The sequence below is a fragment of the Sebastes umbrosus genome, chromosome 23, assembly GCF_015220745.1.
Source record: "Sebastes umbrosus isolate fSebUmb1 chromosome 23, fSebUmb1.pri, whole genome shotgun sequence".
NCBI lineage: Eukaryota > Metazoa > Chordata > Actinopteri > Perciformes > Sebastidae > Sebastes > Sebastes umbrosus.
This window is the reverse complement of record NC_051291.1, coordinates 21,586,492-21,613,934: the sequence shown is the minus strand read 5'-3', so window position 1 is coordinate 21,613,934 and position 27,443 is coordinate 21,586,492. Positions and strand designations below refer to the sequence as shown.

The window sequence follows — 27,443 nt, the reverse complement described above, 5'->3', positions numbered from 1 at the left end:
GATTGTTGTTTCATTTAATGAAGGGGTCAAATAATTGTTAATTAGTCAATAAATCAATAAATATAATTGATGGTAATCAATCAGTAATTCTCTGTTTTCCACTGGATCGAAATATTGGATAGCAAACAGAATAACCGACATCGCCATGTTGCTATAATGACTATAGAACATGGAAAATAAACTTAAATGTTATGTCAAAAATTAAATAAAAAAATAACGAATACGCGCATTCAACCAACATAATTATGGTCATGAGTAAAATAAATCATTATTTGAATAAATTCTGAATATTTTATGAATTAATCCCCTTCCTCCTCTCCAGCACGCCTTTTCTCCTCCTCTTCCTCCCTCTCTCTCTCTCCCTCTCTCTCTTCATCATCTCTTCATCATCTCCAGCCTCCACCTGAACCTCAACTCGCTGAACCTCACATGAGAAACATCCTCGTCTTGTCCTGGAGCTGCTGCCGGTGCAGAGCGGCTTTTCGTCCTCTAGCCAGGCCTCTGTAGGACCCCGCAGGGCGGGTAAGCAGCGTCGCAGGGTGCCGGTGTTTGTGGAGCGGATCTCTGGATCTCTGGCAGCGTCTCCTCCCTCATGCTGCTGCCGCTGCCGCATGCTGCAGATACATGCACGGAAATATCCACCGGCTGCTTTCCTTGATGCGTAATAACGGCACCGAGAGAAGCTGCAGGAGACCAGTTATCTCAGTTTGAGCTTCAGAAAGGAAGGAAGGAAGGATGAGCCGCAGAAGAGGTCGAGGAGGAGGATTTCTCTCCATGTTTCTTGTCTTGGGTCTAATATGGACCCAGCTGCTGGTCACAGGTAAGCCTCTGTTGTCTGGTTGCTAGCAGCAATAGTGATGAAATGGGTGGATTAGCTTGTTAGTTTAGCAGTGAAACAGTCCTTTCTGTCTTTCACCTTGAAAACATGAACCACATCTGCTTCTCAAACGACAACATTTCTGTTTCTCCAATCAAATAAGCAAAATCACCTCTAATGGCTATCACCACTTCTTTTCTTTTTTTGCACGGTATTGTACATTAAAATCCTCAATACTCAAACCTTAAACAAGAATATGATATAGTCATGTATGTAATAATTTGTCATTTAAAGGGGTGAAAAGAAGGTAAAATCCTCACAATGAAAGCTTAAATCTTTCACAACAATATATATATGAATATATAATCTGTAGTGATCATACAGTATGTGGAAAAATGCCATATAATATGCTGAATTTGCTCACTATTGTGTGTTTATCAATGACACACTGACAAGATAATACAGGGATGATTATGGGGATACTGAACAGGAACTTACCATAAAATAATGTATGATGAAGTCGACATTCATTGATGATCATTTAGTTTGAATTTGGTTAAAAAAAGTCTAAAATCCCAAAATAGAGTCAGTGTAAAATGTCAGAGAAAAAGAGTAAATGGTCACCCTGAAGAAGCTAAAGTTTGTGTAATGTAAAGTACTACACTGGTGTTGAGGTGATTTTGTCTGGTTGGACTCTGACATTTTAAGAGCAATGTTTAATTAACAGCAGCATATTTTAATCTAATCATAACCCCAACAGTGGAACACACTCCCTCCCTACTGCACTCATTAATGGCAGTTGTTGCTTCCTCAGCTTCACCCATGCTCCTCCACCTCACCCAAATTTAGATTTTCTTGCTCCATATGGTGTCGAGCAGTAAACTCCAGACTCCCTAGGGCAGTGGTCTCAAACTCAATTTACCTGGGGGCCGCTGGAGGCAGAGTCTGGGTGAGGCTGGGCCGCATCAGGTATTCCACAAAAAAAGCTTTGTTAAAAAAAAAAACAATCTTCTCAAACGTCATTATTAACAGTTCTTTAACTTGAATGGGTTCTTCTGAACATGAACGGTTCTTCTGAACATGAACTGTCCTGAACATGAATGGAACATTGAAGAACATGAATGGTTCTTCTGAACATGGCCTCTATTGCGTCTCCCACTTTTCCTGAAATTGTCTGTGCTCGTCACCAACCTTTCTCTTCACTGCAGACTTTGAAAAAGACATGATATATGTGTGACAAGATATATATTCATTCCACTTGGTGTCACTCCACAATAAAGTTGTGCCTGCTGTGTTTGTGTTGCTCTGCAATTACACCACCAAACCGCTAGTTGGCGGCGGCGTCTCTATGAGTTTCTTCTTCTTCTTGTACTACAAACAGAAACTGAGCGCAGTTGGAGCTAATAACTGTTGAACCACAGAACTTTTACTGACATTACTGGAACACCGAAAAGAGAAAATATATCTGAGTCGATTTGTGTGAACAAACATTGAAAAGATGGAGGCAGAGAGAAGTAGAACTTTCTGTGGTTGTCCGGGGTCCTGGCCGCTCAGCATCGCTGAGAGACTGGACCAATCACAGCTGTTGCGGTCTGCGTCGCCGCGACGTGTAGTTACATTTCTGGAGAGGTGCACGTCAGGCTACGGCGTCGATTCAACGCAGAAGTATAAATCAAGCTTTAATCAAGCTTATGCAATGTTACACGGGCGCCGCCATAGTTGTTGTGAAATGTTTCTCTGCTTGCATCAAGCCCGGCCGATTGCCCGCCCCCGGGAGCCATATACCCCACTGTGATTGGTAGGTTCGTTCAGCTCGGGCTCGCGCAACAAAGGGACCTTCCACGGCAAACTGCCATTCACATAAAACTCGCGGGCCGAGGGCGCCTGGTTAGCTCAGTTGGTAGAGCGGGCGCCCATGTAACAAGACTTGGTCCTGACCGCGGCGGCCCGGGTTCGAATCCGGCCTGTGGCCCTTTCCGCATCCACTCTCTGTCTCCCACCTTTCCAAGACTCTATCCACTGTCCTGTCAATAAAAATGAAAAAATGCCCCCCAAAAAAAAACTTTATAAAAAAAAAATAAATAAATAAATTTGCTGGCCGCACTAACATTAAACTTTCATATCAAGGTGGGGGCCACAAAATATCGTCTTGCGGGCCGCAATTCGCCCGCGGGCCGCGAGTTTGAGACCCCTGCCCTAGGGGATGTTACGTACTAGGGATTATTAGGGGTGTAACCATCCGTTTTTACAACGATACGGTACGTATCACTTTCCGTGGTTCCGGTACGATTCAAGGATGATATTTGGCTCATCTAGAGCGATACGATGAGATATAATGATTTGAAATCAATACAGTAACTTTTTCTTTTGCCAAAAATTCAATCAGTGTGACTGAAATAAGTAGCTTGATACTGGACAGTACAGGTCAGGATTCCACAGAGTTCCTTAGGGATAAATTAATTATGGATATAAACAAGTAAACACAACTAGGGATGCTAATTTTGAAAAAGTTTCTTAACCGATAACCGACCCTCGTTAACCGATTACTAAATGTCCACCGACAAGATTTGTGCCTCGTACCGGCTGCAGGAGCTCAACAGATATTGGTTGACGGGAGTCTCCAGTTCACCGTCTGGGAGCGTTAACTTAGCAGCTACAATGCTGCGTGTAGTGTCGCGGACATGCAGCCACTTTCCCAGTAAAAGTCTCCACCACACATTTAGTTTAGTTTAGCAGGTTGTCAGCTGTGTGTCTGCCCGGTGTAACTTTAGCGAGTGGCCAACAAACAGTGTGTGTGTTTGTGCTACGTTAGCAGCTTGCCGGAGGCTTCGTGCTCGCCGCCGCACACGTAGTCTGAATAACTTTAGTGAGTTTCCAACAGTCCGTGTGTGTGTGTGTTGGTGGTGAGTGTGAGGTTGTTGGTGGCGTTCTAGCTGTGATCGTAGGTGTAGCAGTGTGTGGACAGTTTATTTGTCGGTGAATAAATGCTATGAAACTACAACTCCTCCACTCCACTCAAGAGAGACAGAGACCGGAGCCAACCTCCTGTATCCTGCAACTCCTGCTCCGCCTCTTAAGGTGGGCTGTTAAGGTGGACCAGCTTTTCTCCTTAAAGAGACGAGCCGCTCCTCTGAGACGCTCAGCTTTTAAGTTAATTATTAACATTTCTTTTAACCGTTTTAACCGATAGCGTTAATCGGTTAAAATGCTTAATGTCGGTTTACGGTTAAACGGTTAATTATGGACATCCCTTAACACAACGATTAATGGCAAATAGTGCTGGAGTTACCTCGGCGATCGGTGTCAGCAATCCCATAGTAGTAGCGGAATACTTTTGGAGTGTTTTTTCTCTCTCCGCCATGGCTCCGGTCCCCAACAAACAATCATGACACAGCGTGTGTATGTGTCATTGTACATGCGTAACTGTCAGAAAGCATCAATACAGAGGAATCAATAGTCACGGAGGCATGATATGCCAAGGGATCGGACAACTAGGAACCGGTTCTGTATTCCCATCTCTAGCGTTTTCCCTGTCTGTCAAGGTGGCGAATGTCCTGACGATGTTACCCACCACTGCCGACAATTTACCTGCATTTGGCGGGTGGCGGGTGTTAATTTCAGACCCTGCTGTAACGTTTGTCGTGCTTAAATACAAGATGCAAATTCTTAGTTTCGATACAATCGATATTTACCTTGCAAACGATTATAGATCGATATACGTCCCCCTTGAAAGACAACTTGCCGAGTACCTATCGATGTAGTAGATCGTAGGAATATAAATCAATACATCGATGTAGTAGATGAATCGTTACACCCCTACTAGGGATGCACAGATACCGATACTGACTCAAATAGGCCGATCCTGTATCAGATTTTAATAAATAACAATTCAATACATTTATATCTATGTATTTATTTTTAACTTTTTGTTTTAGAAAGTTAACAAAGTAATGTTTAAGTCGAACTTGATGTTGTCCGCCGATACCCAAAGCCAAGGTATCGTTAATCGGGATTGAAAAAGTGGGATCAGTGCATCCCTGTTATATAAACTTCAGTCTGTGGTTCATCCAGAGTTCTGTCTCTCTTCTCTATCAGGTCAAAACATGGAAGAACATCGCAAAAGAGACAAACTAATAGGAACGTTTATTTTTTTATGAAACACCATTACAATTAAACATTTATATAACACTGTGAAGACATGGTCATGTATGAAACATTTTGAAGGAATTTCTAAAACTCTGAACAAGGATTTTAGTTTGTGAAACGGGTTAAAAATCGACTTTATTGAACATGAGATGGATCATTTTTGTAACAGCAGGAAAGAGACCAGAGGCCTGCACTAGGAAGCAGGATTTGGGGTTAGCGAGGTAACTTCAGGGTTAACCTTTCAGGGTTAACCTTTCAGGGTTAACCCTTCAGGGTTTTCAGTTCTACAAAGGTGGATCTCTTCTTACCGGGGTAGATCGCCACGGTAACTGATGCTGAACACCTAACCTGCTCGAGATAAAAGATTAAAGGTCCCATATTGTAAAAAGGGAGATTTTCATGTCTTTTATATTATAAAGCAGGTTTAAGTGCGATATAAATACTGTGAAAGTATCAAAACACTCAATATACGGAGAAATACACAGAGCTCGTATTCAGAAATTGCGTGTTTGAAACAAGCCGTTAGGATTTCTGTCTATTTGTGATGTCACAAATATACGATATTTAGACCATTACACGGTTTTAATCGTAAACATTCTAAATGTGTCCCAGTTTATTTCCTGTTGCAGTGTATGTAAATAACATCAGCTGACGGCAACGACAACAACAACAACAACAGCAACATAATTCCGTTGCAGTTCCATTGAAATGCACTCAAATGGAGCGTGTCAGACAGAGGATAAATACAGGTATATTCAGGCAGACAGTATGAGGAAAATAAAGTTTTTTTTGAACATTACATGTAAACATGTTCTAGTAGAAACACAAAATACAAGTATGAACCTGAAAATGAGCACGATATGGGACCTTTAACTCGTATAATATATGTACATATTACATTTATTTATTGCACATTCTACATTTATTTATTGACGGACTGCACACACTATGTTCACCCATTCACTCTGTATGTTTTATATCTCTTATTATTGTTTTTATATATATATATATTTTTTTTTTTGTATACCTTTACCTCTCCTGTTTGCTGATGTTGCTGCTTTGACACCTGAATTTCCCTCCGGGGATTAATAAAGGTTCATCTTATCTTATCTTATCTTATAAAAGCACCGCCTACTGACCAATCAGAGATCTATAAAAATACGAAGAAGTTATAGTCACAATCCAGACTAAAACAGGAGTATTTTCTGAGTTGTAGCAGACAATTGCCGTTATGTTTGACATGATTTATGGATGTTAATTAATCTTAACAGCTACAGATGCAGTCATGATGTAGTTTGTGTGTGTTGGGGAGTGCGTCTCCCCACAGAGTTACCAGGTCAGCCCTCTCTAACTCTACCTCTGATTGGCTGACTGCTCCCCATAGAGGTGAGGCGAGGGCCGACTCTTCTGTCCAATCAGATCAGGGCTCAGCTCAGCATCGTGCATAGCAACCAGGACGCTGTCGTTAGGGAGAAAAGAGGAAGCCATAGAGAGAGGAGCTGTGTCAGCTCCACAGAGGACTGATTCAGGCTGCTGCTTCAGCTGCTTTTTAATTCAATACAGCAGAATATATTTTTATTTTTTGAGACACAACTTGCTCTCCTGCAGCCTCTGAACTTCTTTTTTAGGGCCACAACTAACAATAGTTTTCATTATTAATTAATCTGCTTATTATTTTCTCGATAAATCCCCTTAAAGGGATAGTTCAGTTGTTTGAAGTGGGGTTGTATATAAAATAAATTTATATATGTGGACGGGAGCAGCAGAAAAAAGACTCTTCATAGCCACCAGACTCTATTCACAAAAACAGTGATTTTACCTCGCAGAATACAGGAGTTGCTGGTCTCCTGCTGCCTCGATCGGTTAGTTTGTGTGTGAATTTGGTGTTTTAAAGGGTTAGTTTGGATTAACCAGAGTCACACAAACAAACTAACCAATCGATGCAGCGGTAGACCAACAAGTCCTGTGTTCTGAGAGGTCAAATTACTGTTTTTGTCAATGTAGTCTGGTGGCTTTGAAGAGAGCGATGTAACGGCTTCAGTTCCCCGTCAGAAAGGGCTGTCTGTCTCAAAATGATGTTTTGTTTTAATCAACCAACAGTCCAAAACCAAAAGATATTCAGTTTACTCTCATGCACGACAAAGAAAAAGCTTAAAATATTCACGTTTGAGAACTACTTGAAAAATAAATGAAATGATCGACTAATCGATTAATGAACTAATCATTGCAGATCTACTCTTTCTTCAAGAACAGGAAGCTCACATGAAACAGTCAGGCATGTCTTTTATATTCTACCTTTTAATGGTTTCTGTCTGCATTTATTGAGTCACACAACAGATTTTTGACAAAATTGCAGCCAAGAAAAATAGTCCTGTTGTTGGCAGGCGGACTGTCTGGTAGACGCGAGTCAGAGGACGCTGACTGATATCTTCCTGTCAGTGTATTTTCTGACAGAACAGACGGCCGACTGTAACAGACGCCTGGAAACCTCCATCAGCAGCTCTGCAAAGTAAATGTCTCTCCCTACTACGCCATGGTAGTTATCTATGGAGATGCTGCTGCTGAGGTTCTGTGTTTTCTTTAAATGAGGGATCCATCTCCGGTCCTTTCGGTTCCCAGTATGACCGTCTATAGCTGAAGCCGGATGCTGGCCAGTTAAAAAGGGCTCCTCTCAGTAGATTTTCTTTTTATCTCCCAGGATAAATAAAGCCTGCGAATGAATAATGCAGTGTTGGTATTCATCACGGCTGGCTGAGTCGAGTCGGTGTGCCGGGGTTTCCTCTCAGCCGGCCTGCAGACTGATGAAAGATGCTGTGACAGCAGAGACAGATGGGATCTCCTGCTCTCATCTCTTCTTCTTCTTCTGTCGTCCCTCTGGAGTCTGCTCAATGTGTGCAGAGCTACATATTTAAAAGATAAGAGGGTTGTTTATAGCCGGAGGAAGAGTTGATTAAAACCTCTCTTCTCTGCTTCCTCTTCTTCAAGTCTTTAAAGTCAAGACATTATTATCTATCCCAGGTGCTTTACATGTTGAGGGAGGAGACTTTTTTAATGGCTTTCAATAACAAACAATTAGGGATGCACCGATACCAGTATCGGGATCCAGTATCTGGTATCGGGTCCGATACTGTGCTCATGTACTCGTACCCGCAAACAGCTCCAATACAACGGCACCGATACCACTTTACGGCAGCGTGACGTTAACCTCTCGTCACCATCTTTCGGGTCCTATCGCACCGATCACGCTCCACCTCCCCGATGGGGAGACGGGCCGGTGGTGCACCCGAGCCCGCAAGGCCGGGATCCCATCTCAGCCGGTGCACACGCGTTAGACTCCTTGATCCGTTTTTCAAGACGGGTCGGGTGGGTTGCCGACATCGCCGCAGACCCCTGGCGCCTTTTACGTGGGCCGAGCCCCGCCCTGGGGTCCCGACGACGTGGTTTGGGCGCACTGTGACACCTTGTCCACGGCCCCTGGAAGCACCTTCGCCCCAAGCTTTTCCAAGTCTACCTAGAGCCGGTGGCGGCGCACCGCCTCGTATGCGGGACTCCCCAGCCTGCTGTGTGTCGCTCACACCCTCCAGCTGGCTGTTAACGAGGGTCTTTTGGCACAGAGAAGTACTCGTATCGGTACTCGGTATCAGCGAGTACCCAAACGTAAGTACTTGATCTTGTACTCGGTCTGAAAAAAATTGATATCGGAGCATCCCTACAAAAAAATAAGTACAAAAGTGTAAGGAATAGAGTAAACAGTGTGTTTGTCTGCTTTATCATGAGCTGCTAATCTTAGCACGTCCGGCTAACTACCTGCAGTGTTACTCTCGAGGTTAATGCTGTGTTCAGACCAAGAGTGAATTTTTGCTTTGCCTTACTTGTGAAAGTTGGACCGCCGGTATCATCTGTGGTCATTCGCTCTAGACGTGCCTGCTAGAAGGAGGAGCTCGTCTCCATAGATACCAACAACTTTTCTTTCCCTCCATTTCCTCCATCAACCAAGAAATAACAACTGTTGCTGCTTTGTACATGTTGTGGAAGTTATAGATATGTCCGAAAACCAAACGCCGTCGTGTCTGGGTTCATAACATCACCCGGCGGCGAGCTGTGTTCACATACAGCGCCGCTGCACTGACTGTATGTAGCACCTGAACTCAACAACCCTGTTTCAAAAGTCTCTTTGAATTATCAGTGGTAATGTGCTGCCAACTGTATGATGGTAAATGTACACATGCTCTGCTAGGAGGCCCAACTTGACGGTAACAAAGCAGAACGGTTGGGAAAAAAATGTTGCAAGTTTATAAAACATTTGTCCTCCATCTTCATCTTCTTCTCCTCAGAATCGTCCTCTGGCGACCACGAGCTTCGTCTCTTCCCTTCTCGTCGCTCCAGTCGTCTCCCTCCACCCCGCCACCCGCAGCATGATGTGGACGACCTTCCCGAGTCTCACCACCTCCACCTCCATCATCATCATCGTCATCATCTTCATCACCTCCACCGCGAGCTTCCTACCAGGTTTGCCAAAGTGATGCCGGCCGCCCTCTTGGAGTCTCAGTTCCGTCCGGAGCCCGGCGCCCAGCGAACCCTTAACCTGCTGGCACGACCGCATCACCAGGTGCGGCCGGAGCACGCCGTGGTGTCCGCACGCCATCTAGTTACCGTGGTGAGTAATCAGATGTTTGTGTTTCCTTTAAGAGCATCTTCAGACACCTGTTATGACTGACGTGTTATTTTATAATTGAGAGTCTGTTTCTGGAAGCCGGTTGTGAGCAAACACTCGCTGATCTGATGGTTTGATAAAAGAAGAGTCACTCTGAGGAGGTCAAAGGTCAGAACAAACAGACAGTCAGTGAATGATGGATGAGGAGCTGCAGACTCCTCTTGAGCTGGAGGAAAGATGCTGCTCTCTCTGTTGCCATGGAAACACTAATCATGAGTGTGTGTGTGTGTGAGAGACCCACTTACCTACACAGTGAGTGGTTACATAACTGAGAGAGCGACCTTCAGAGTGACATTGAGACAGAAACAGACAGACAGGTGTGTGCTGGTTGATAATGAGACAGACAGATGGAGATGTACAGGACAGGAGGAGAGAGAGAGACAGAGGGATGGAGGTGTGGTGAGACAGGACGAGAGAGAGAGACAGACGGATGGAGATGTAGTGAGACAGGTGGACAGAGAGAGAGACAGATGGATGGAGATGTAGTGAGACAGGAGGAGAGAGACAGACAGACGGATGGAGATGCAGTGAGACAGGAAGAGAGAGAGAGACAGATGGATGGAGATGTAGTGAGACAGGAGGAGAGAGAGAGACAGACGGATGGAGATGTAGTGAGACAGGACGAGAGAGAGAGACAGACGGATAGAGATGTAGTGAGACAGGAGGAGAGAGAGAGACAGACGGATGGAGATGTAGTGAGACAGGAGGAGAGAGAGAGAGAGACAGACGGATGGAGATGTAGTGAGACAGGAGGAGAGAGAGAGACACAAAAGAGGGAGGTGTAGTGAGACAGGAGGAGAGAGAGAGACAGAAGGATGGAGATGTAGTAAGACAGGAAGAGAGAGAGAGAGAGAGAGACAGACGTATGGAGATGTAGTAAGACAGGAGGAGAGAGAGAGACAGACGTATGGAGATGTAGTGAGACAGGAGGAGAGAGAGAGACAGACGGATGGAGATGTAGTGAGACAGGAGGAGAGAGAGAGAGATAGACGGATGGGGATGTAGTGAGACAGGAGGAGAGAGAGAGACAGAAGGATGGAGATGTAGTAAGACAGGAAGAGAGAGAGAGAGACAGACGTATGGAGATGTAGTAAGACAGGAGGAGAGAGAGAGACAGACGTATGGAGATGTAGTGAGACAGGAGGAGAGAGAGAGACAGACGGATGGAGATGTAGTGAGACAGGAGGAGAGAGAGAGACAGATGGATGGAGATGTAGTGAGACAGGAGGAGAGAGAGAGAGAGACAGACGGATGGAGATGTAGTGAGACAGGAGGAGAGAGAGAGACAGAGGGATGGAGATGTAGTGAGACAGGAGGAGAGAGAGAGACAGACGGATGGAGGTGTAGTGAGACAGAGAGAGAGAGAGAAAGAGAGAGAGAGAGACAGGCGGATGGAGGTGTAGTGAGACAGGAAGAGAGAGAGAGAGAGAGACAGACGGATGGAGGTGTAGTGAGACAGGAGGAGAGAGAGAGACAGATGGATGGAGGTGTAGTGAGACAAGAGGAGAGATAGAGACATACGGATGGAGATGTAGTGAGACAGGAGGAGAGAGAGAGACAGATGGATGGAGGTGTAGTGAGACAAGAGGAGAGATAGAGACATACGGATGGAGATGTAGTGAGACAGGAGGAGAGAGAGAGACAGATGGATGGAGATGTAGTGAGACAGGAGGAGAGAGAGAGAGAGACAGACGGATGGAGGTATAGTGAGACAGGAGGAGAGAGAGAGACAGATGGATGGAGGTGTAGTGAGACAGGAGGAGAGAGAGAGACAGACGGATGGAGATGTAGTGAGACAGGAGGAGAGAGAGAGACAGATGGATGGAGGTGTAGTGAGACAGGAGGAGAGAGAGAGACAGACGGATGGAGATGTAGTGAGACAGGAGGAGAGAGAGAGACAGATGGATGGAGATGTAGTGAGACAGGAGGAGAGAGAGAGAGAGACAGACGGATGGAGATGTAGTGAGACAGGAGGAGAGAGAGAGACAGAGGGATGGAGATGTAGTGAGACAGGAGGAGAGAGAGAGACAGACGGATGGAGGTGTAGTGAGACAGAGAGAGAGAGAGAAAGAGAGAGAGAGAGACAGGCGGATGGAGGTGTAGTGAGACAGGAAGAGAGAGAGAGAGAGAGACAGACGGATGGAGGTGTAGTGAGACAGGAGGAGAGAGAGAGACAGATGGATGGAGGTGTAGTGAGACAAGAGGAGAGATAGAGACATACGGATGGAGGTGTAGTGAGACAGGAGGAGAGAGAGAGACAGACGGATGGAGATGTAGTGAGACAGGAGGAGAGAGAGAGAGAGAGAGACAGACGGATGGAGATGTAGTGAGACAGGAGGAGAGAGAGAGAGAGAGAGACAGACGGATGGAGATGTAGTGAGACAGGAAGAGAGAGAGAGACAGGCGGATAGAGATGAAGTGAGACAGAAGGAGAGAGAGAGAGACAGACGAATGGAGTTGTAGTGAGACAGGAGGAGAGAGAGAGAGAGAGACAGACGGATGGAGGTGTGGTGAGACAGGAGGAGAGAGAGAGAGACAGACGGATGGAGATGTAGTGAGACAGGAAGAGAGAGAGAGACAGACGGATGGAGATGAAGTGAGACAGAAGGAGAGAGAGAGAGACAGACGAATGGAGTTGTAGTGAGACAGGAGGAGAGAGAGAGAGAGACAGACGGATGGAGGTGTAGTGAGACAGGAAGAGAGAGAGAGAGAGACAGATGGATGGAGGTGTAGTGAGACAGGAAGAGAAAGAGAGAGAGACAGACGGATGGAGGTGTGGTGAGACAGGAAGAGAGAGAGAGAGAGAGACAGATGGATGGAGATGTAGTGAGACAGGAAGAGAGAGAGAAACAGATGGATGGAGATGTAGTGAGACAGGAAGTGAGAGAGAGAGAGACAGACGGATGGAGGTGTGGTGAGACAGGAGGAGAGAGAGAGACAGACGGATGGAGGTGTAGTGAGACAGGAGGAGAGAGAGACAGATGGATGGAGGTGTAGTGAGACAGGAGGAGAGAGAGAGACAAACAGATGGAGGTGTAGTGAGACAGGAGGAGAGAGAGAGAGACAGATGGATGGAGGTGTAGTGAGACAGGAGGAGAGAGAGAGAGAGACAGACGGATGGAGGTGTAGTGAGACAGGAGGAGAGAGAGAGAGAGAGAGACAGACGGATGGAGATGTAGTGAGACAGGAAGAGAGAGAGAGACAGGCGGATAGAGATGAAGTGAGAGAGAGAGACAGACGAATGGAGTTGTAGTGAGACAGGAGGAGAGAGAGAGAGAGAGACAGACGGATGGAGGTGTGGTGAGACAGGAGGAGAGAGAGAGAGACAGACGGATGGAGATGTAGTGAGACAGGAAGAGAGAGAGAGACAGACGGATGGAGATGAAGTGAGACAGAAGGAGAGAGAGAGAGACAGACGAATGGAGTTGTAGTGAGACAGGAGGAGAGAGAGAGAGAGACAGACGGATGGAGGTGTAGTGAGACAGGAAGAGAGAGAGAGAGAGACAGATGGATGGAGGTGTAGTGAGACAGGAAGAGAAAGAGAGAGAGACAGACGGATGGAGGTGTGGTGAGACAGGAAGAGAGAGAGAGAGAGAGAGACAGATGGATGGAGATGTAGTGAGACAGGAAGAGAGAGAGAAACAGATGGATGGAGATGTAGTGAGACAGGAAGTGAGAGAGAGAGAGACAGACGGATGGAGGTGTGGTGAGACAGGAGGAGAGAGAGAGACAGACGGATGGAGGTGTAGTGAGACAGGAGGAGAGAGAGACAGATGGATGGAGGTGTAGTGAGACAGGAGGAGAGAGAGAGACAAACAGATGGAGGTGTAGTGAGACAGGAGGAGAGAGAGAGAGACAGATGGATGGAGGTGTAGTGAGACAGGAGGAGAGAGAGAGAGAGACAGACGGATGGAGGTGTAGTGAGACAGGAGGAGAGAGAGAGAGAGACAGACGGATGGAGGTGTAGTGAGACAGGAAGAGAGAGAGAGAGAGACAGACGGATGGAGGTGTAGTGAGACAGGAAGAGAGAGAGAGAGAGACAGACGGATGGAGGTGTAGTGAGACAGGAAGAGAGAGAGAGAGAGAGAGAGACAGGCGGATGGAGGTGTAGTGAGACAGGAAGAGAGAGAGAGAGAGAGACAGATGGATGGAGGTGTAGTGAGACAGGAAGAGAGAGAGAGAGAGACAGACGGATGGAGGTGTAGTGAGACAGGAGGAGAGAGAGAGAGAGACAGACGGATGGAGGTGTAGTGAGACAGGAGGAGAGAGAGAGAGAGACAGACGGATGGAGGTGTAGTGAGACAGGAAGAGAGAGAGAGAGAGACAGACGGATGGAGGTGTAGTGAGACAGGAAGAGAGAGAGAGAGAGACAGACGGATGGAGGTGTAGTGAGACAGGAAGAGAGAGAGAGAGAGAGAGAGACAGGCGGATGGAGGTGTAGTGAGACAGGAAGAGAGAGAGAGAGAGAGACAGATGGATGGAGGTGTAGTGAGACAGGAAGAGAGAGAGAGAGAGACAGACGGATGGAGGTGTGGTGAGACAGGAGGAGAGAGAGAGACAGACGGATGGAGGTGTAGTGAGACAAGAGGAGAGATAGAGACATACGGATGGAGGTGTAGTGAGACAGGAGGAGAGAGAGAGACAGACGGATGGAGATGTAGTGAGACAGGAGGAGAGAGAGAGAGAGACAGACGGATGGAGATGTAGTGAGACAGGAGGAGAGAGAGAGAGAGACAGACGGATGGAGATGTAGTGAGACAGGAAGAGAGAGAGAGACAGAGGGATGGAGATGTAGTGAGACAGGAGGAGAGAGAGAGAGAGAGAGACAGGGGGATGGAGATGTAGTGAGACAGGAGGAGAGAGAGAGACAGACGGATGGAGATGTAGTGAGACAGGAAGAGAGAGAGAGAGAAAGACGGATGGAGGTGTAGTGAGACAGGAGGAGAGAGAGAGACAGACGGATGGAGATGTAGTGAGACAGGAAGAGAGAGAGAGAGAGACAGACGGATGGAGGTATAGTGAGACCAGAGGAGATGGAGAGTGAGACAGGTGTTCAGAATCAAAGTTCTTCTTCGATTCTGAATCAAGTCAGAAATGCCAAAGAAAGATCTCGGTAACAACGTTGATGTTGACGGGATATAGTTCTATGTATAACTATATATATCTAGTTATATGTATATGGTTTCAGACTTTGCTATAATTTAGCTTTCATTTTCTCATGAGTCATTGTCAGTTGCAGCCCTATTACTAATTGGATTACTTTACAAAATAATCATATAGGCCTATTATCTATAAACTTGTATTATTATTCTTAGTATATTTCCAGTCAGTCTGTGAACCTGATCTAGCAGGATGAAATGTGTTTGGATGGAGGCTGAGAGGCAGAGAGGTTGTGTAAGTCCCAGATGGTTCCCAGTCACCTCCCATCACTGCATCTCACCACATGCCTGCAAGACACCGTGCTTGCGTGTCTGTGCTTGCGTGTGTGTGTGTTCTTGCTTGTGTGTGTGTGCGCTTGCATGTGCGTGTTCTTGCGTGTGGCCTTTGCTCTTCTGTCAGGTTCTCTCAGCACGTGCAGGCTGGTTGTCACACACACACGCTGTAGTCAAGAGTGTGTCAGATTGAGGTTGTTTGTTCAAAACTGAAGGTGTCTGTTGGTGAAACTGAATTAGACTAAATTCTGTGTTTTTAATTTTTTAATTGGAATTGACGAGAGAAATCGGAGCCTCATCGTTGTAGAGGTCAGTGTGTTGTGGTATTTTTTCCGTTAGCACGTTTGGTTGCGCTGAGTCAAACTACGGCACGTTGATTTGCGGTGCCTTCAGGGCCATCCTCGACCAAAGACATTCTTAGCCGACTAACACTCATACGATGTTGTCGACTAATCAATTAGTTCATTTAAAGGGACTGTTTGTAACTTCTTCCACGTATAAATCATTGCGGGTCGGTGTCCCATCTGCGCTCGCATGTGGCTACGCTTTTGAGACTCAGACTCCAACAGAAACTACATGGAAGCACCAAAACCTCTTGGTTGTATCTAGTGAAGCCCGTCTGTTAAACAGTGTTGGCCGCGGTCAGAGGACGCGGTCGGAGGACGCGGGGGAGACTGTAGCTTTGGTTTCCAGGACCGGAGTCTCTGCTGTACTCTGCTCCTCTGCTCCTCTACCTGCCTTCACTCACACACCGCGCTCGTTCTCACTCTTTCGCTCCACTCTCACGTGCATGCTGCTCACTCCACACTGCAGAAGAGTTAGTTTAGCTCTGAGAATATCTAGTGAATGTACAGTGGACGTTTGTGCAGAAATAACTGCTGCAGCTCCTCCAGACCAACAGAGGTTTCCTGTGTCTTGTGAAGTGACGGGGCTCCGCAGAGAGAAACGCTATCGTCTCCGACCAAAACTCCGGCGTCTCCCCTGTTCCCTCCGGCCGCGGTCGGGAGGCTGGAGCAGGAAAAGCCAACACTAGGATCAGCATTGATTCATGGAGAGACCTTCGTCTGGTCAGCTAACATTACTGCCAAGCAGCTGAAATATAGAGTGATATTGTGCTTTTAGCTGACATGTGTCTCCTCACTGTGTTGAGCGATGCTCGTTCATGTCTATGTAGAGCGAGCACAAGCGCGAGCAACAGGACGCTGACTTTCGTTGACTTAGCGGCCACAGGTGTCGCTGTTAACAAGACATTTCTGATTCTTACAAACAGTCCCTTTAATTGACAGATCTGTGAAACAGGGAGCACTGTCGCCTCACAGCAAGAGGGGTCGCAGGTCTGAATCCGGTCCTTCTGTGTGGAGTTTGCACGTTCTCCCTGTGTCAGCGTGGGTTTTCTCCGGGTACTCAGGTTTATTGTTGACTCTAAATGTCCCGTAGGTGTGAATGTGAGTGTGAATGGTTGTCTGTCTCTATGTGTCAGCCCTGTGATAGTCTGGAGACCTGTCCAGGGCGTACCCCGCCTTCGCCCAATGTCGGCTGGGATTGGCTTTGTTGCTTTGTGCTGGAACTTGTAGGTCAGCACCAGGTAAAGGAACACATAGAGGAACTACAGGTGAACAACATGATCGTCAGGTTTTGACCTTTAATTTAAAGCGATCTGAGGGCTACATCGAGTCCCTGGATGTCGCTGCTTCATCTGCAAATGTTTTGTTAGGATAAGAGCTACTAAAACAAATGTTTAAACATGCAGAATAAAATCACAGCAGGCGGGTGTTTCCGTTCAAATCTCAGCCTACACACTAGCCTCTGTCTGTGTGTGTGTGTGTTGAACTATTAAATAATTCATGTCAGCGGTGTGTGTTGCGTCTGCTAGTGGAGGGAACTTTGACGCCACTTCAAACCCACAGAGAGAACCATGATTCATGCAGACCAGGACTCTGTGTTACGACTGCAGCTGTATCTGTTCTCTGTACAAACACACATTTACCTGTTTTATTACCAACAGATCTGTGTATTTTATATAAGAAATATGCAGTTTTAAGAGCAATCACCTCCTGCAAAGTGCTTCTGGTTGCTGTAACCGAGTACTTTAACATATTTCTGTTCAGATAATGACTGAGATATTGATATAATATTAATTTAGTAACATTTTCCTGCTGTCAGATTACAGATTATTGAGCGTGCTCTGCTCCGAACTGGAGCCATTTTTTCTCAAAGGAACCAACACAAGCGTGAATAATGTAACCTCACGTCAACCCACTCATTCAGCTGTGAGTGTGATCTAATAGAGCTGGATGTTGCACGTGGCGATCACGTTTTTTTTCCCGTCAGTGCTCCGAGGAGAAGCTGCACAACTAACACGCTGCAAAAAATGACTCGCTCACAATGATGTCATTACTTACTGAGGCCTGATTCAATAGTAGAGTAAATATTCTGAGCTCACTGGAAATAATAAAAGAAAACCCATTTTTTTTTTAATAATTTAGGGATGGTAACCGCTCAGAGAAGATGCAGTAATCAATAACGAATATGTACAGTAGTGATGATATATGGTGCATGTCACAAAAGCCAGCAGTTCATCAATATAGGTGTGATTTAAAGAATTTTTTTCTTCAAGGTCAAACCTACAGAACAGGACTTTCTGCTTAGTAATCATAGAAACGAAGACGCTTGTAGAAGCGTTTTAAGTTTTCTTCAGTATCACAGTAATCCGGTGATAGTTGTCTGTGCATCCATGAGTAGAGTGCAAACTGGAGCTACTAATAGATAATTCAGTGTATTTGTAATGGTGCTGATTTGGCAAAATGTAAACAAGTATATACTAAAAAAAGAAAACGGGGCTCAAAGCTAATTGACTGACTCTATGCAACATTATACTTCCTGTTTACATCCTCCAATGCCACAATATTACTCGAACTGTGGTTCAGTGGAGAGTTACGGAGGACGGAACCTGCCAAAACAAAAATAAATGAATAAATATGTATGTAAAATGATATTAAAAATAAATGTTGCCATTAATTAATTAATTGATAACGAGGCATAAATGCATTAAGAAATGTATAAAGAAAAGAATACAGTAATAAAAATGTTTGGGGGAACAAATAAGTGGTGAAATGGAAAGCGAAAATTGTGCATAAATAAATGCATAAATACATAAATACATACATTTAAAAATAAAAAAAGAATGTATAAAAATAAATGCAAACATAAATAAATAAATGTTGATAAACAAAAAAGAAATGCAAAAAAGAAATCAATAAATGTAATATTTAATACAAATAAATACATAAATAAATAAAAAAGGGAATGAATACAAATATAAATAAATAAAGAAGCAAATTCAAACAGAAATATAAATTTATGTCACATTTTATCAATTAATTAATGGCTACAGTTATTTTTAATATTATTTTTGCCACATTTAATGACATATTTATTGATTTATTTATCGAGTAAATAAAGCAGCATATTTGTCCACTCCCATGTTGATACGAGTATTAAACACTTGACAAATCTCCCTACATTTTGAACAGATAAAAAATGTGTGATTAATTACGATTCAATATTTTAACCGATTGACAGCCCTACTAAATATATATATATATATATATACATATATACAGACGTGGACAAAATTGTTGGTACCCTTCCGTTAAAGAAAGAAAAACCCACAATGGTCACTGAAATAACTTGAAACTGAAAAAAGTAATAATAAATAAAAATTTACTGAAAGTGAACTAATGAAAATCAGACATTGCTTTTGAATTGTGGTTCAACAGAATCATTTTAAAAAACAAACTAATGAAACTGGCCTGGACAAAAATGATGGTACCCTTAACTTAATATTTTGTTGCACAACCTTTTGAGGCAATCACTGCAAACAAGCGATTTCTGTAACTCTCAATGAGACTTCTGCACCTGTGGACAGGTATTTTGAACCACTCCTTGTGAGCAAACTGCTCTAGCTGTCTCAGGTTTGAAGGGTGCCTTCTCCAGACTGCATGTTTCAGCTCCTTCCACAGATGTTCAATAGGATTTAGATCAGGGCTCATAGAAGGCCACTTCAGAACAGTCCAATGTTTTGTTCTTAGCCATTCTTGGGTGTTTTTAGCTGTGTTTTGGGTCATTATCCTGTTTGAGGACCCATGACCTGCAACTGAGACCAAGCTTTCTGACACTGGGCAGCACATTTCGCTCCAGAACGCCTTGATAGTCTTGAGATTTCATTGCACCCTGCACAGATTCAAGACACCCTGTGCCAGATGCAGCAAAGCAGCCCCATAACATAACCGAGCCTCCTCCATGTTTCACATTAGGTACAGTGTTCTTTTCTTTGGATGCTTCATTTTTGCGTCTGTGAACATAGAGCTGATGTGACTTGCCAAAAAGCTCCAGTTTTGTCTCATCTGTCCAAAGGACATTCTCCCAGAAGCTTTGTGGCTTGTCAATATGCATTTTGGCAAATTCCAGTCTTGCTTTTTTATGATTTGGTGTCCTCCTTGGTCGTCTTCCATTAAGTCCACTTTGGCTCAAACAACGACGGATGGTGCGATCTGACACTGATGTACCTTGACCTTGTATTTCACCTCTAATCTCTTTGGAAGTTGTTCTGGGCTCTTTGGTTACCATTCGTATTATCCGTCTCTTCAATTTGTCATCAATTTTCCTCTTGCGGCCACGTCCAGGGAGGTTGGCTACAGTCCCATGGACCTTAAACTTCTGAATAATATGAGCAGCTGTAGTCATAGGAACATCAAGCTGCTTGGAGATTGTCTTATAGCCTTTACCTTTAATATGAAGGTCTATCATTTTCTTTCTAATCTCCTGAGACAACTCTCTCCTTAGCTTTCTGTGGTCCATGTTCAGTGTGGTACACACCATGATACCAAACAGCACAGTGACTACTTTTCACCCTTTAAATAGGCAGACTGACTTATTACAAGTTTGAAGACACCTGTGATGCTATTTACAGGACACACCTTAGTTTAACATGTCCCTATGGTCACATTATTTTACATCTTTTCTAGGGATACCATCATTTTTGTCCAGGCCAGTTTCATTAGTTTGTTTTTTAAAATGATTCTGTTGAACCACAATTCAAAAACAATGTCTGATTTTCATTAGTTCATTTTCAGTACATTTTTATTTATTATTACTTTTGTCAGTTTCAAGTTATTTCAGTGACCATTGTGGGTTTTTCTTTCTTTAACGGCAGGGTACCAACAATTTTGTCCACGTCTGTATATACAATTTACTGTCAAATATGACAAAGAAAAACAGCAAATTGTCACATCTGAGAGCCTGGAACCAGAAAAAAGTTGGTATATTTGCTTAGAAACAATTAACTGATTATCAAACAAGTTGTGGATAAATTTTCTGTCAATTAATTAATCAATTAATCGACTCATCGTTGCAGCTCTAATTGATTTAAACATTTCAATTCAGACCTTGTTTTATATTTGTGTTTACCCCCCCACTGCCCCGAGGGCTGTCAGCTAATTAGTGCCTATTACTGTGTGTGTGTGTGTGTGTGTGTGCGTGTGCGTGTGTGGACAGAAATAGCACCTGATCCTAACAGGAAGCGCAGCGGGATAATGGCATTACCTGGACGACAGCCAATCAGGTGGCAGTTTGAGCTCTAAGCCAATCAGAGATCAAGGAATGATTAGATCAGGAAATGGAGCGAAATGTCCCTGATCTCTGACTGACAGGCAGACAGGCACCTTCTCCCTCTGGCTGTGTTCATTGAGTAAAACGCTTCCTGTGGTCGACAGAGAGGATCAACAATGTTTCCATGTTTACTTGGTAAGATTGTTTAGTTCTTCAGGTTGTTATTAGTTATAGTATTTATAGGCTGTGTTTGTTTACTTGTTTGTTGAATTGGTTGTTAAACTGTTTAAATGTCTTTTAGTTGCTTAAACTGTTTGTTTTTTAGTTTAGTGGTTTACTGCGTGTTTTAGCTGAAGTCAATTAATTGAGAGAAAATTAATCTGCAACAGTTTTTATAATTGATTTATCATTTGACAATTTGTTTTTAAGCAAAAACTGAGAAATATGAACTGTTTCCAGCTACACAAATGTGATAATTTTGTGTTTTATGAGAGTAAACTGAATATTTTTTTTTTTTTTTGGACTTTTGGTCGGACAAAAACAGACATTTAAAGATGTCAACTTGGTTCTTGGAGAACCATTTATTTATTTTTTTTTACAATTTGCTGACACTTTTGGCTGATATATCAATAATGAAAACAATTGTTTGTTAGTTTCATCGCATACTGCAGGTCATCGGTTGTTTGTTTGTGGGTTCAGCAGGATTTTATTTCCAGACAGAGAACAATAACAGAACAAACTGTAACCAGAGACAGACTCTAATAACATCAGCGTGTCTGGCTGTGGTTATTCTTCCTCATATTGAATTAACTGGCAACAGAACATGTTGTTGTTTTAGCCATTAGCAAACAGCCACACACACACACACACACACACACACACACACACACACACACACACACACACACACACACACACACAGTCTTGTTAGAGCTGCAGCAGCAGTCGGTGGTTTGAAGCTGGTGGACGGAGAGCTGCAGGTCAGACTTCATTTTTTTTGTCTCTGTGTTCAGTTCAGATGCTTTCAGGTCAGGTTTAGCTTTAGCTTAGCACAAAGACTAAATACGGCAGTGACGTTGTTGTAAACGGATCAAAATGATGCCGAAACACCTACATGATGATGCCGATTTGTAAAAAGTTTGAATTCATGCTTTGTCAGGTCTGTCTGCAAGACGACAAGCAAACAACTTTTAAAATGCTTGTTTTCTGAATGGAGTTTGGATCGATCAGTGCCAGCAACGTCAGGACGTCAGTGACGACAGGAGGAGAGTCTTGACGCTGATAGGCTGTCGCGACACAGCGTCACACAGATTTCTTGATATATTTCAACTCTAATGACGCAAATGTTGCATGTTCGTGTCGCGTCATTTGCATCACACGGCACACGGAAAATTTGACGGAACTCGCGCTTGTGAACTTTGGTTCCGCACATACACACACATATACACGTACTGTGACGGTTCAACGCTGTCTACCAGTATCGGGAACTTGTTGGAGAAAACAGAAGCTGACCAATCACAGTTCTTGTCTCTTGTGGTGTCTCTGTAGCTTCTCAACATAGAAATATGACGTTTTGACTGTCTTCAGTGTGAGGGGGTTAAAAAGGCGTCCATAGTCGGTGTGTCTCAGCAACATCAGCAACACAAACCAATCAGCTGTGTGTGTGTGTGTGTTTTCATGAGCCCTTAGGGTCTTCTTACAAAGATGTGTTTCCTGTGGTTATTCCCCCCCCCACACACACACACACACACACACACATATACACACCAATCCCGGTAAAATCCAGGATGAGTCATTAATGTGTGTTTCACCTGTCTCCTGTATCACTGTTGCTGAAAGCTGAGAGACTGTTGGGAAAACCAGATGGGAAGAGATGGAGGAGGAGAGATAAAATAACACAGCAGGAGACGCAGAGATGATGTTCTGATTCGATCTGTTTGGTGATCAGGCTGCAGATCAAAATCACTGCAGATCCACGGCCATGTTGGGTTCTATAAGGATGGACAGAAGGAACAACACACTGATTATTTAGCTGTTCTTCGAGCTATAGACGGTGTCAATTTGATGTTTATATTTTATGGATTTGGGATTTTGGTTTGAACTGTCCCTTTAGGTCAACATGGACAAGAAACATAGACTGAATATATATAAGTGGACGGAGTCACCGTGACATCACCCATTGGTCTGTGGACTACCGTTTTGTACCTCGAGTTCGGCATTTTGTCCATCGCCATCTTGGTTTTTGTCCGTCTCCGTCTTGGTATTTGTCCGTTGCCATCTTGGTTTTTGTTCATCGCTCTAATACTGTAGTACTTAACATTTGTACTCAAAGTTTGCACATTAAAGAAGAAGGAAAATCAAAACTCATTCACATCGATGTCGGAGTAAATACTGTTCTTTTCACCAGAGAACTGTAATATGATGATATTATATCATTAATAACAGCCTCTCTCTCTCTCTCTCTCTCTCTCTCCTCTCTCCTCTCTCCTCTTTCCTCTTTCCTCTCTCTCCTCTCTCCTCTCTCCTCTCTCCTCTTTCCTCTTTCCTCTCTCTCTCTCTCTATCTCTATCTCTCTCTCAGTACCTGGCTGTGGATGTGAGGAGGCTGAACGTCAGTCTTCTTCGGTGGTTTCGGGAAGGCGTAGCGGCAGCGCTGGGCGTTCCTGCAGGACACGTGCACATCAACCGGCTGAATGTAAGACACACACCACTCCATTACATCAACATTACACTCTACTGATTTATTGATTAATTAAATGATTGATTAATTGATTGACTGACTTACAGGAGAAGAAGAATGGCATCGAGCTCTTCGTGTCCTCTGATAGGCTGGGGATCTCCGAGCCTCGCCCCGCTGAAGAGGTCATCCAATCACTGAACGTCAGGGTCCTCCACCGCCACCTGGGACACTTCGGCATCACCGAGGTCTCGACTGAGGTGTGTGTTTGAAAACCGCTCGGTCTCCTAGGCAACTGCAGCTCGTTAAGCAGCCTCGTTAGTCTCCGTGGAGATGGACGGAGAGGATGGATTGGGATTATTAGAGAGCAGAGTGCTGCTGATGAAAGTTTAATTGAACTATTAAAGTCCCATCGATCAGCCGGAGGACGAGCTGAGCAGCTTTATAGAACATATTAATATTATTACTCCAATGTGACGGCTCCTCTGTCATAATATCACGCTAACCAATCAGTGAGGAGCAACTCTCTCTGCCTGCTGCAAAGAAAGATACATCCTGTTACAACATCACAGACACCTTATTTTGAAACTCTCTCTCTCTCTCTCTCTCTCTCTGTTTCCTGTAGAAGAACGTCCTGCAGGGCGAGCAGAGGGATCACGTGTGGAGCAGGGAAGGGTTTTACGCCGTTGTCCTCTTCTTCACTGTCTTCGTCATCGTCATCACCTGCTTCATGGTAATAACCCCGACTTCAGACCTCCTAAAGAAGGAAAAACATACACAGATGTCCTCACTTGCAAGGTGTAAAACTAAAATTGGACCTCAAAAAGATAGACGTAAAACACACACACACACACACACACACACACACACACACACACACACACACACAGATCAGCATAATCGCTGCCATCATGCAGCACGCAGTTCAACCCTCCGCCTCGGCTGCTCTGATTGGCTGAGACAGCCAATCGCTGTTGGCCAATTTGTGGCCGCGGTCAAAGGTCACATTTATTCACACACAAGAAAAAATATATTTAGAGTTGGAAAATAAAATGTAAAACAGAATAATAGTGATGAATCAGTTGCAGTGTGACATTTAATCCACAGGAGGGAGCACTAGCACATATAATCATACAATCTGTATTATGTCCCGACTCTCAGACCTGCATCAAAGAACTGAACTATTTATTACTTGATGAAACTAAATTATGACACATTTTTATCCTTTCTCTACAATTTGATTCCCCACTTACAGTTTAGCTGTTTATCCTCTGATCATATGAAGGAAGCAGCTCGAAGTTTCCGTTTTCAAGTAGTTTTTTTAATCACTCTTTTAATTCTTCTTGTGTCTTTCTCAGCTGTGTTTGTACTGATCTGTAAATCAGGTCAATGTATTCAGTGAATTACTGTGAAAAAACAACACTGAGCTGATTCCTCTGACTCATCTCATTTCCTGAGTTTTGGGTTTCCCTCCCGTCCCATAAAACCACCATAAAATCCTCAATCATGCTTGAGTTGTCAGGTATGGACAACAATAGGGAAAAGCAAAAGGAAGAGAATAAGAAAAAATATATAAATACAAATAAATAACAAAATAAAAATAAAAAATATATACAAAATATACAGAAGAAATAGAATAATTTATATGTAGAAAATATATAAATTTAAAAAATATATAAATAAATATATACAGAAACAAATAAATGTTAATATGAAAATGCTTATAATTATTCTTTTATATTTTGTTAATTGTCTGTATATTTTCACATATTTGTATTTACTCATTTATTCTTTAATTTATTTATCATTACATTTCCACTTTTTTATTTACTTATTTATTCTTTGTATTCCTCTATATATTTCCATATTTTTTATTCATTTATCTTTATATTTCCATACTTTTATTAACTTATTTATTCTTTTATTTATTTAGCGTAGTATTTCAGCATTTATTTTCTCATTATTTAAATTTTTTTAAATATAATTGTTTTAATCCTTTTTTTAAATTTAACAAAATCTGACAAACTCTCCAATAAATCTGTGTTAAATAAAGAACTTTAGAGAGGTTTTTTAGAAAGGTTTCCTTATTTAAATTAGTTTAAAAATGATGCCACATTTCAATGCTTGACAGCATTTGACACTCAGTGTTATCAACACATAACTGTCTGTATTGATAAAGTACAAAGATTTTATACATAACCCTACCCACGGCAGGACATGACTACTTGCTGGATTTCCCCTTTCAGTCTGCATCAGAGCTTTCATCAGTTCTTTGATTAAAATAGATCGTATTGTTGTTTCTCTCCTGTCTGATCTCCAGGTTTTGTACCGACTTAAGGAGAAGGTTCAGGTTTCTGACAGACAGCTGAAGGCTCCGCCCCCTGACCTCCACCTGACCCCGACTGTCCAATCAGACACAGTCCAGAGGTCAAAGGGAACCAAGGTCAGCACCAGACGCCAAAACTGTCTGTAAAAAATACACCTAAATCATATTTATTATGACTCGTTAACGAGTAATTTTTGTTCTCCAGGTTGTGACGTCAGGAAGCATGGTCCAAGCTGAGCTCCCTCCAGCTGTAGCCACGCCCATTCACCAACAGCAGCCAATCGTAGCCTGCCGCCGCCTCGCTCCTCCTGTCGTCCCTCTGCCCAGGTAGGTCCGCTGACAACGGATCACAAAACTGCCCAGTTTGAATATATTAAAATAAACCACGTCTGACTTCTCCTCCTAGCCCCGCTCCTGCCCCCGTCGTCAGTAGCAACGGCCACGCCCTCCTGGCCAGCGTTGCCCCGGTGACAACCATTAACGAGCTAAAGCCCTGCCCCTCCCCCTTCAGGATGAAACCCGCTGCAGGACTGCAAGAAAGGTAAGAAGAAGACAGGTGTGTTAGCCCCACCCATCTACATATCAGTATGTTGGTTTAGTTAGTTTGGACACAAAATTACTTTATAATAACTTTATTTATCTTCATAACGTTACTACTCCACTCCTCGTTTTAGTCGTTACTGCAGAACCTCACCTTAGTGAGTTTGTGACATGCCGCCAGTCGGTTTAGTTGATACAACCGCTACAACAGTCTTCGTACATCCTGCCACGTTAATTTGAATGGGAATATCTGTTCTACTCCTGTTCTATTTCTATGGGAAGACCTCATCCTGGCAGAGTGGAGAGCGTTCCCAGCAAATACACAGAGCCGGGATGACTCTTCTTGTGTAGAAATAAAACATTTTGTGAACAGACGAGTCACAGGACAGGCAGCAAAGCTTGTAAACAACTCGCAGATAAACTATGATGTAGGGATGTCCTTGATTTACCATTTAACCGTTAACCGTCATTAAGCATTCTAACCGATTAACGATATCGGTTAAAACAGTTAAAAGAAATGTTAATAATTAACTCAAAAGCTGAGAGGGTCAGAGGAACGGCTCGGCTCTTTAAGGAGAAAAGCTGGTCCACCTTAACAGCCCACTTTAAGAGGCGGAGCCGGAGTTGCAGGATACAGGAAGTTGTCTCGGTCTCTCCATGGATGTATTAAAAGAACAGCTCCGTCTCTCTTGAGCGGAGTGGAGGAGTTGTAGTTTGGTAGCATTTATTCACCGACAAATAAACTGTAGACACACTGCTACACCTACGTTCACAGCTAGAACGCCACCAACAACCTCACACTCACCACCAACACACACACACAGTCTGTTGGAAACTCACTAAAGTTACTCAGACTACGTGTGCGGCGGCGAGCACGAAGCCTCCGGCAATGCTAGAGCTGCTAAAGTAGCACAAACACACACACTGTTTGTTGGCAACTCACTAAAGTTACGCCGGGCAGACACACAGCTGACAACCTGCTAAACTAAACTAAATGTGCGGTGGAGATTTTTACTGGGAAAGTGGCTGCATGTCCGCGACACTACACGCAGCATCGTAGCTGCTAAGTTAACGCTCCCAGACGGTGAACTGGGGACTCCCGTCAACCGATATCTGTTGAGCTCCTGCAGCTGGTGCACCGCTGCATGAGAGCCGCAAATCTTGTCGGTTACCGTTTAATAA

The 27,443-nt window shown here is 43.8% G+C and overlaps 1 protein-coding gene and 1 long non-coding RNA gene across 3 annotated transcripts in view; one reads left to right on the top strand and one right to left on the bottom strand.

The window, feature by feature from the left end:
* The first annotated feature begins 688 nt into the window (after positions 1-688).
* Positions 689-27,443, top strand: part of ptprr (protein tyrosine phosphatase receptor type R) — a 39,090-nt gene continuing 12,335 nt past the window's right edge. For both annotated transcript variants that reach the window (XR_005205638.1, XM_037761326.1), the window contains exons 1-8: positions 689-820; positions 9,298-9,620; positions 23,300-23,413; positions 23,506-23,655; positions 24,021-24,128; positions 25,716-25,838; positions 25,927-26,048; positions 26,128-26,262. Coding sequence is in view for 1 of the 2 variants with exons in the window: in XM_037761326.1 (XP_037617254.1) it covers positions 736-820; positions 9,298-9,620; positions 23,300-23,413; positions 23,506-23,655; positions 24,021-24,128; positions 25,716-25,838; positions 25,927-26,048; positions 26,128-26,262 (1,160 nt within the window). In the remaining variant the exon portion in view is untranslated. The remainder of the gene's footprint in view (positions 821-9,297; positions 9,621-23,299; positions 23,414-23,505; positions 23,656-24,020; positions 24,129-25,715; positions 25,839-25,926; positions 26,049-26,127; positions 26,263-27,443) is intronic.
* LOC119483211 lies at positions 21,935-23,631 on the bottom strand. The gene is made up of 3 exons (XR_005205640.1): positions 23,504-23,631; positions 23,303-23,407; positions 21,935-22,710 (listed from the first exon to the last, which is right to left on the bottom strand). It is a non-coding gene; the product is annotated as an uncharacterized LOC119483211 (long non-coding RNA).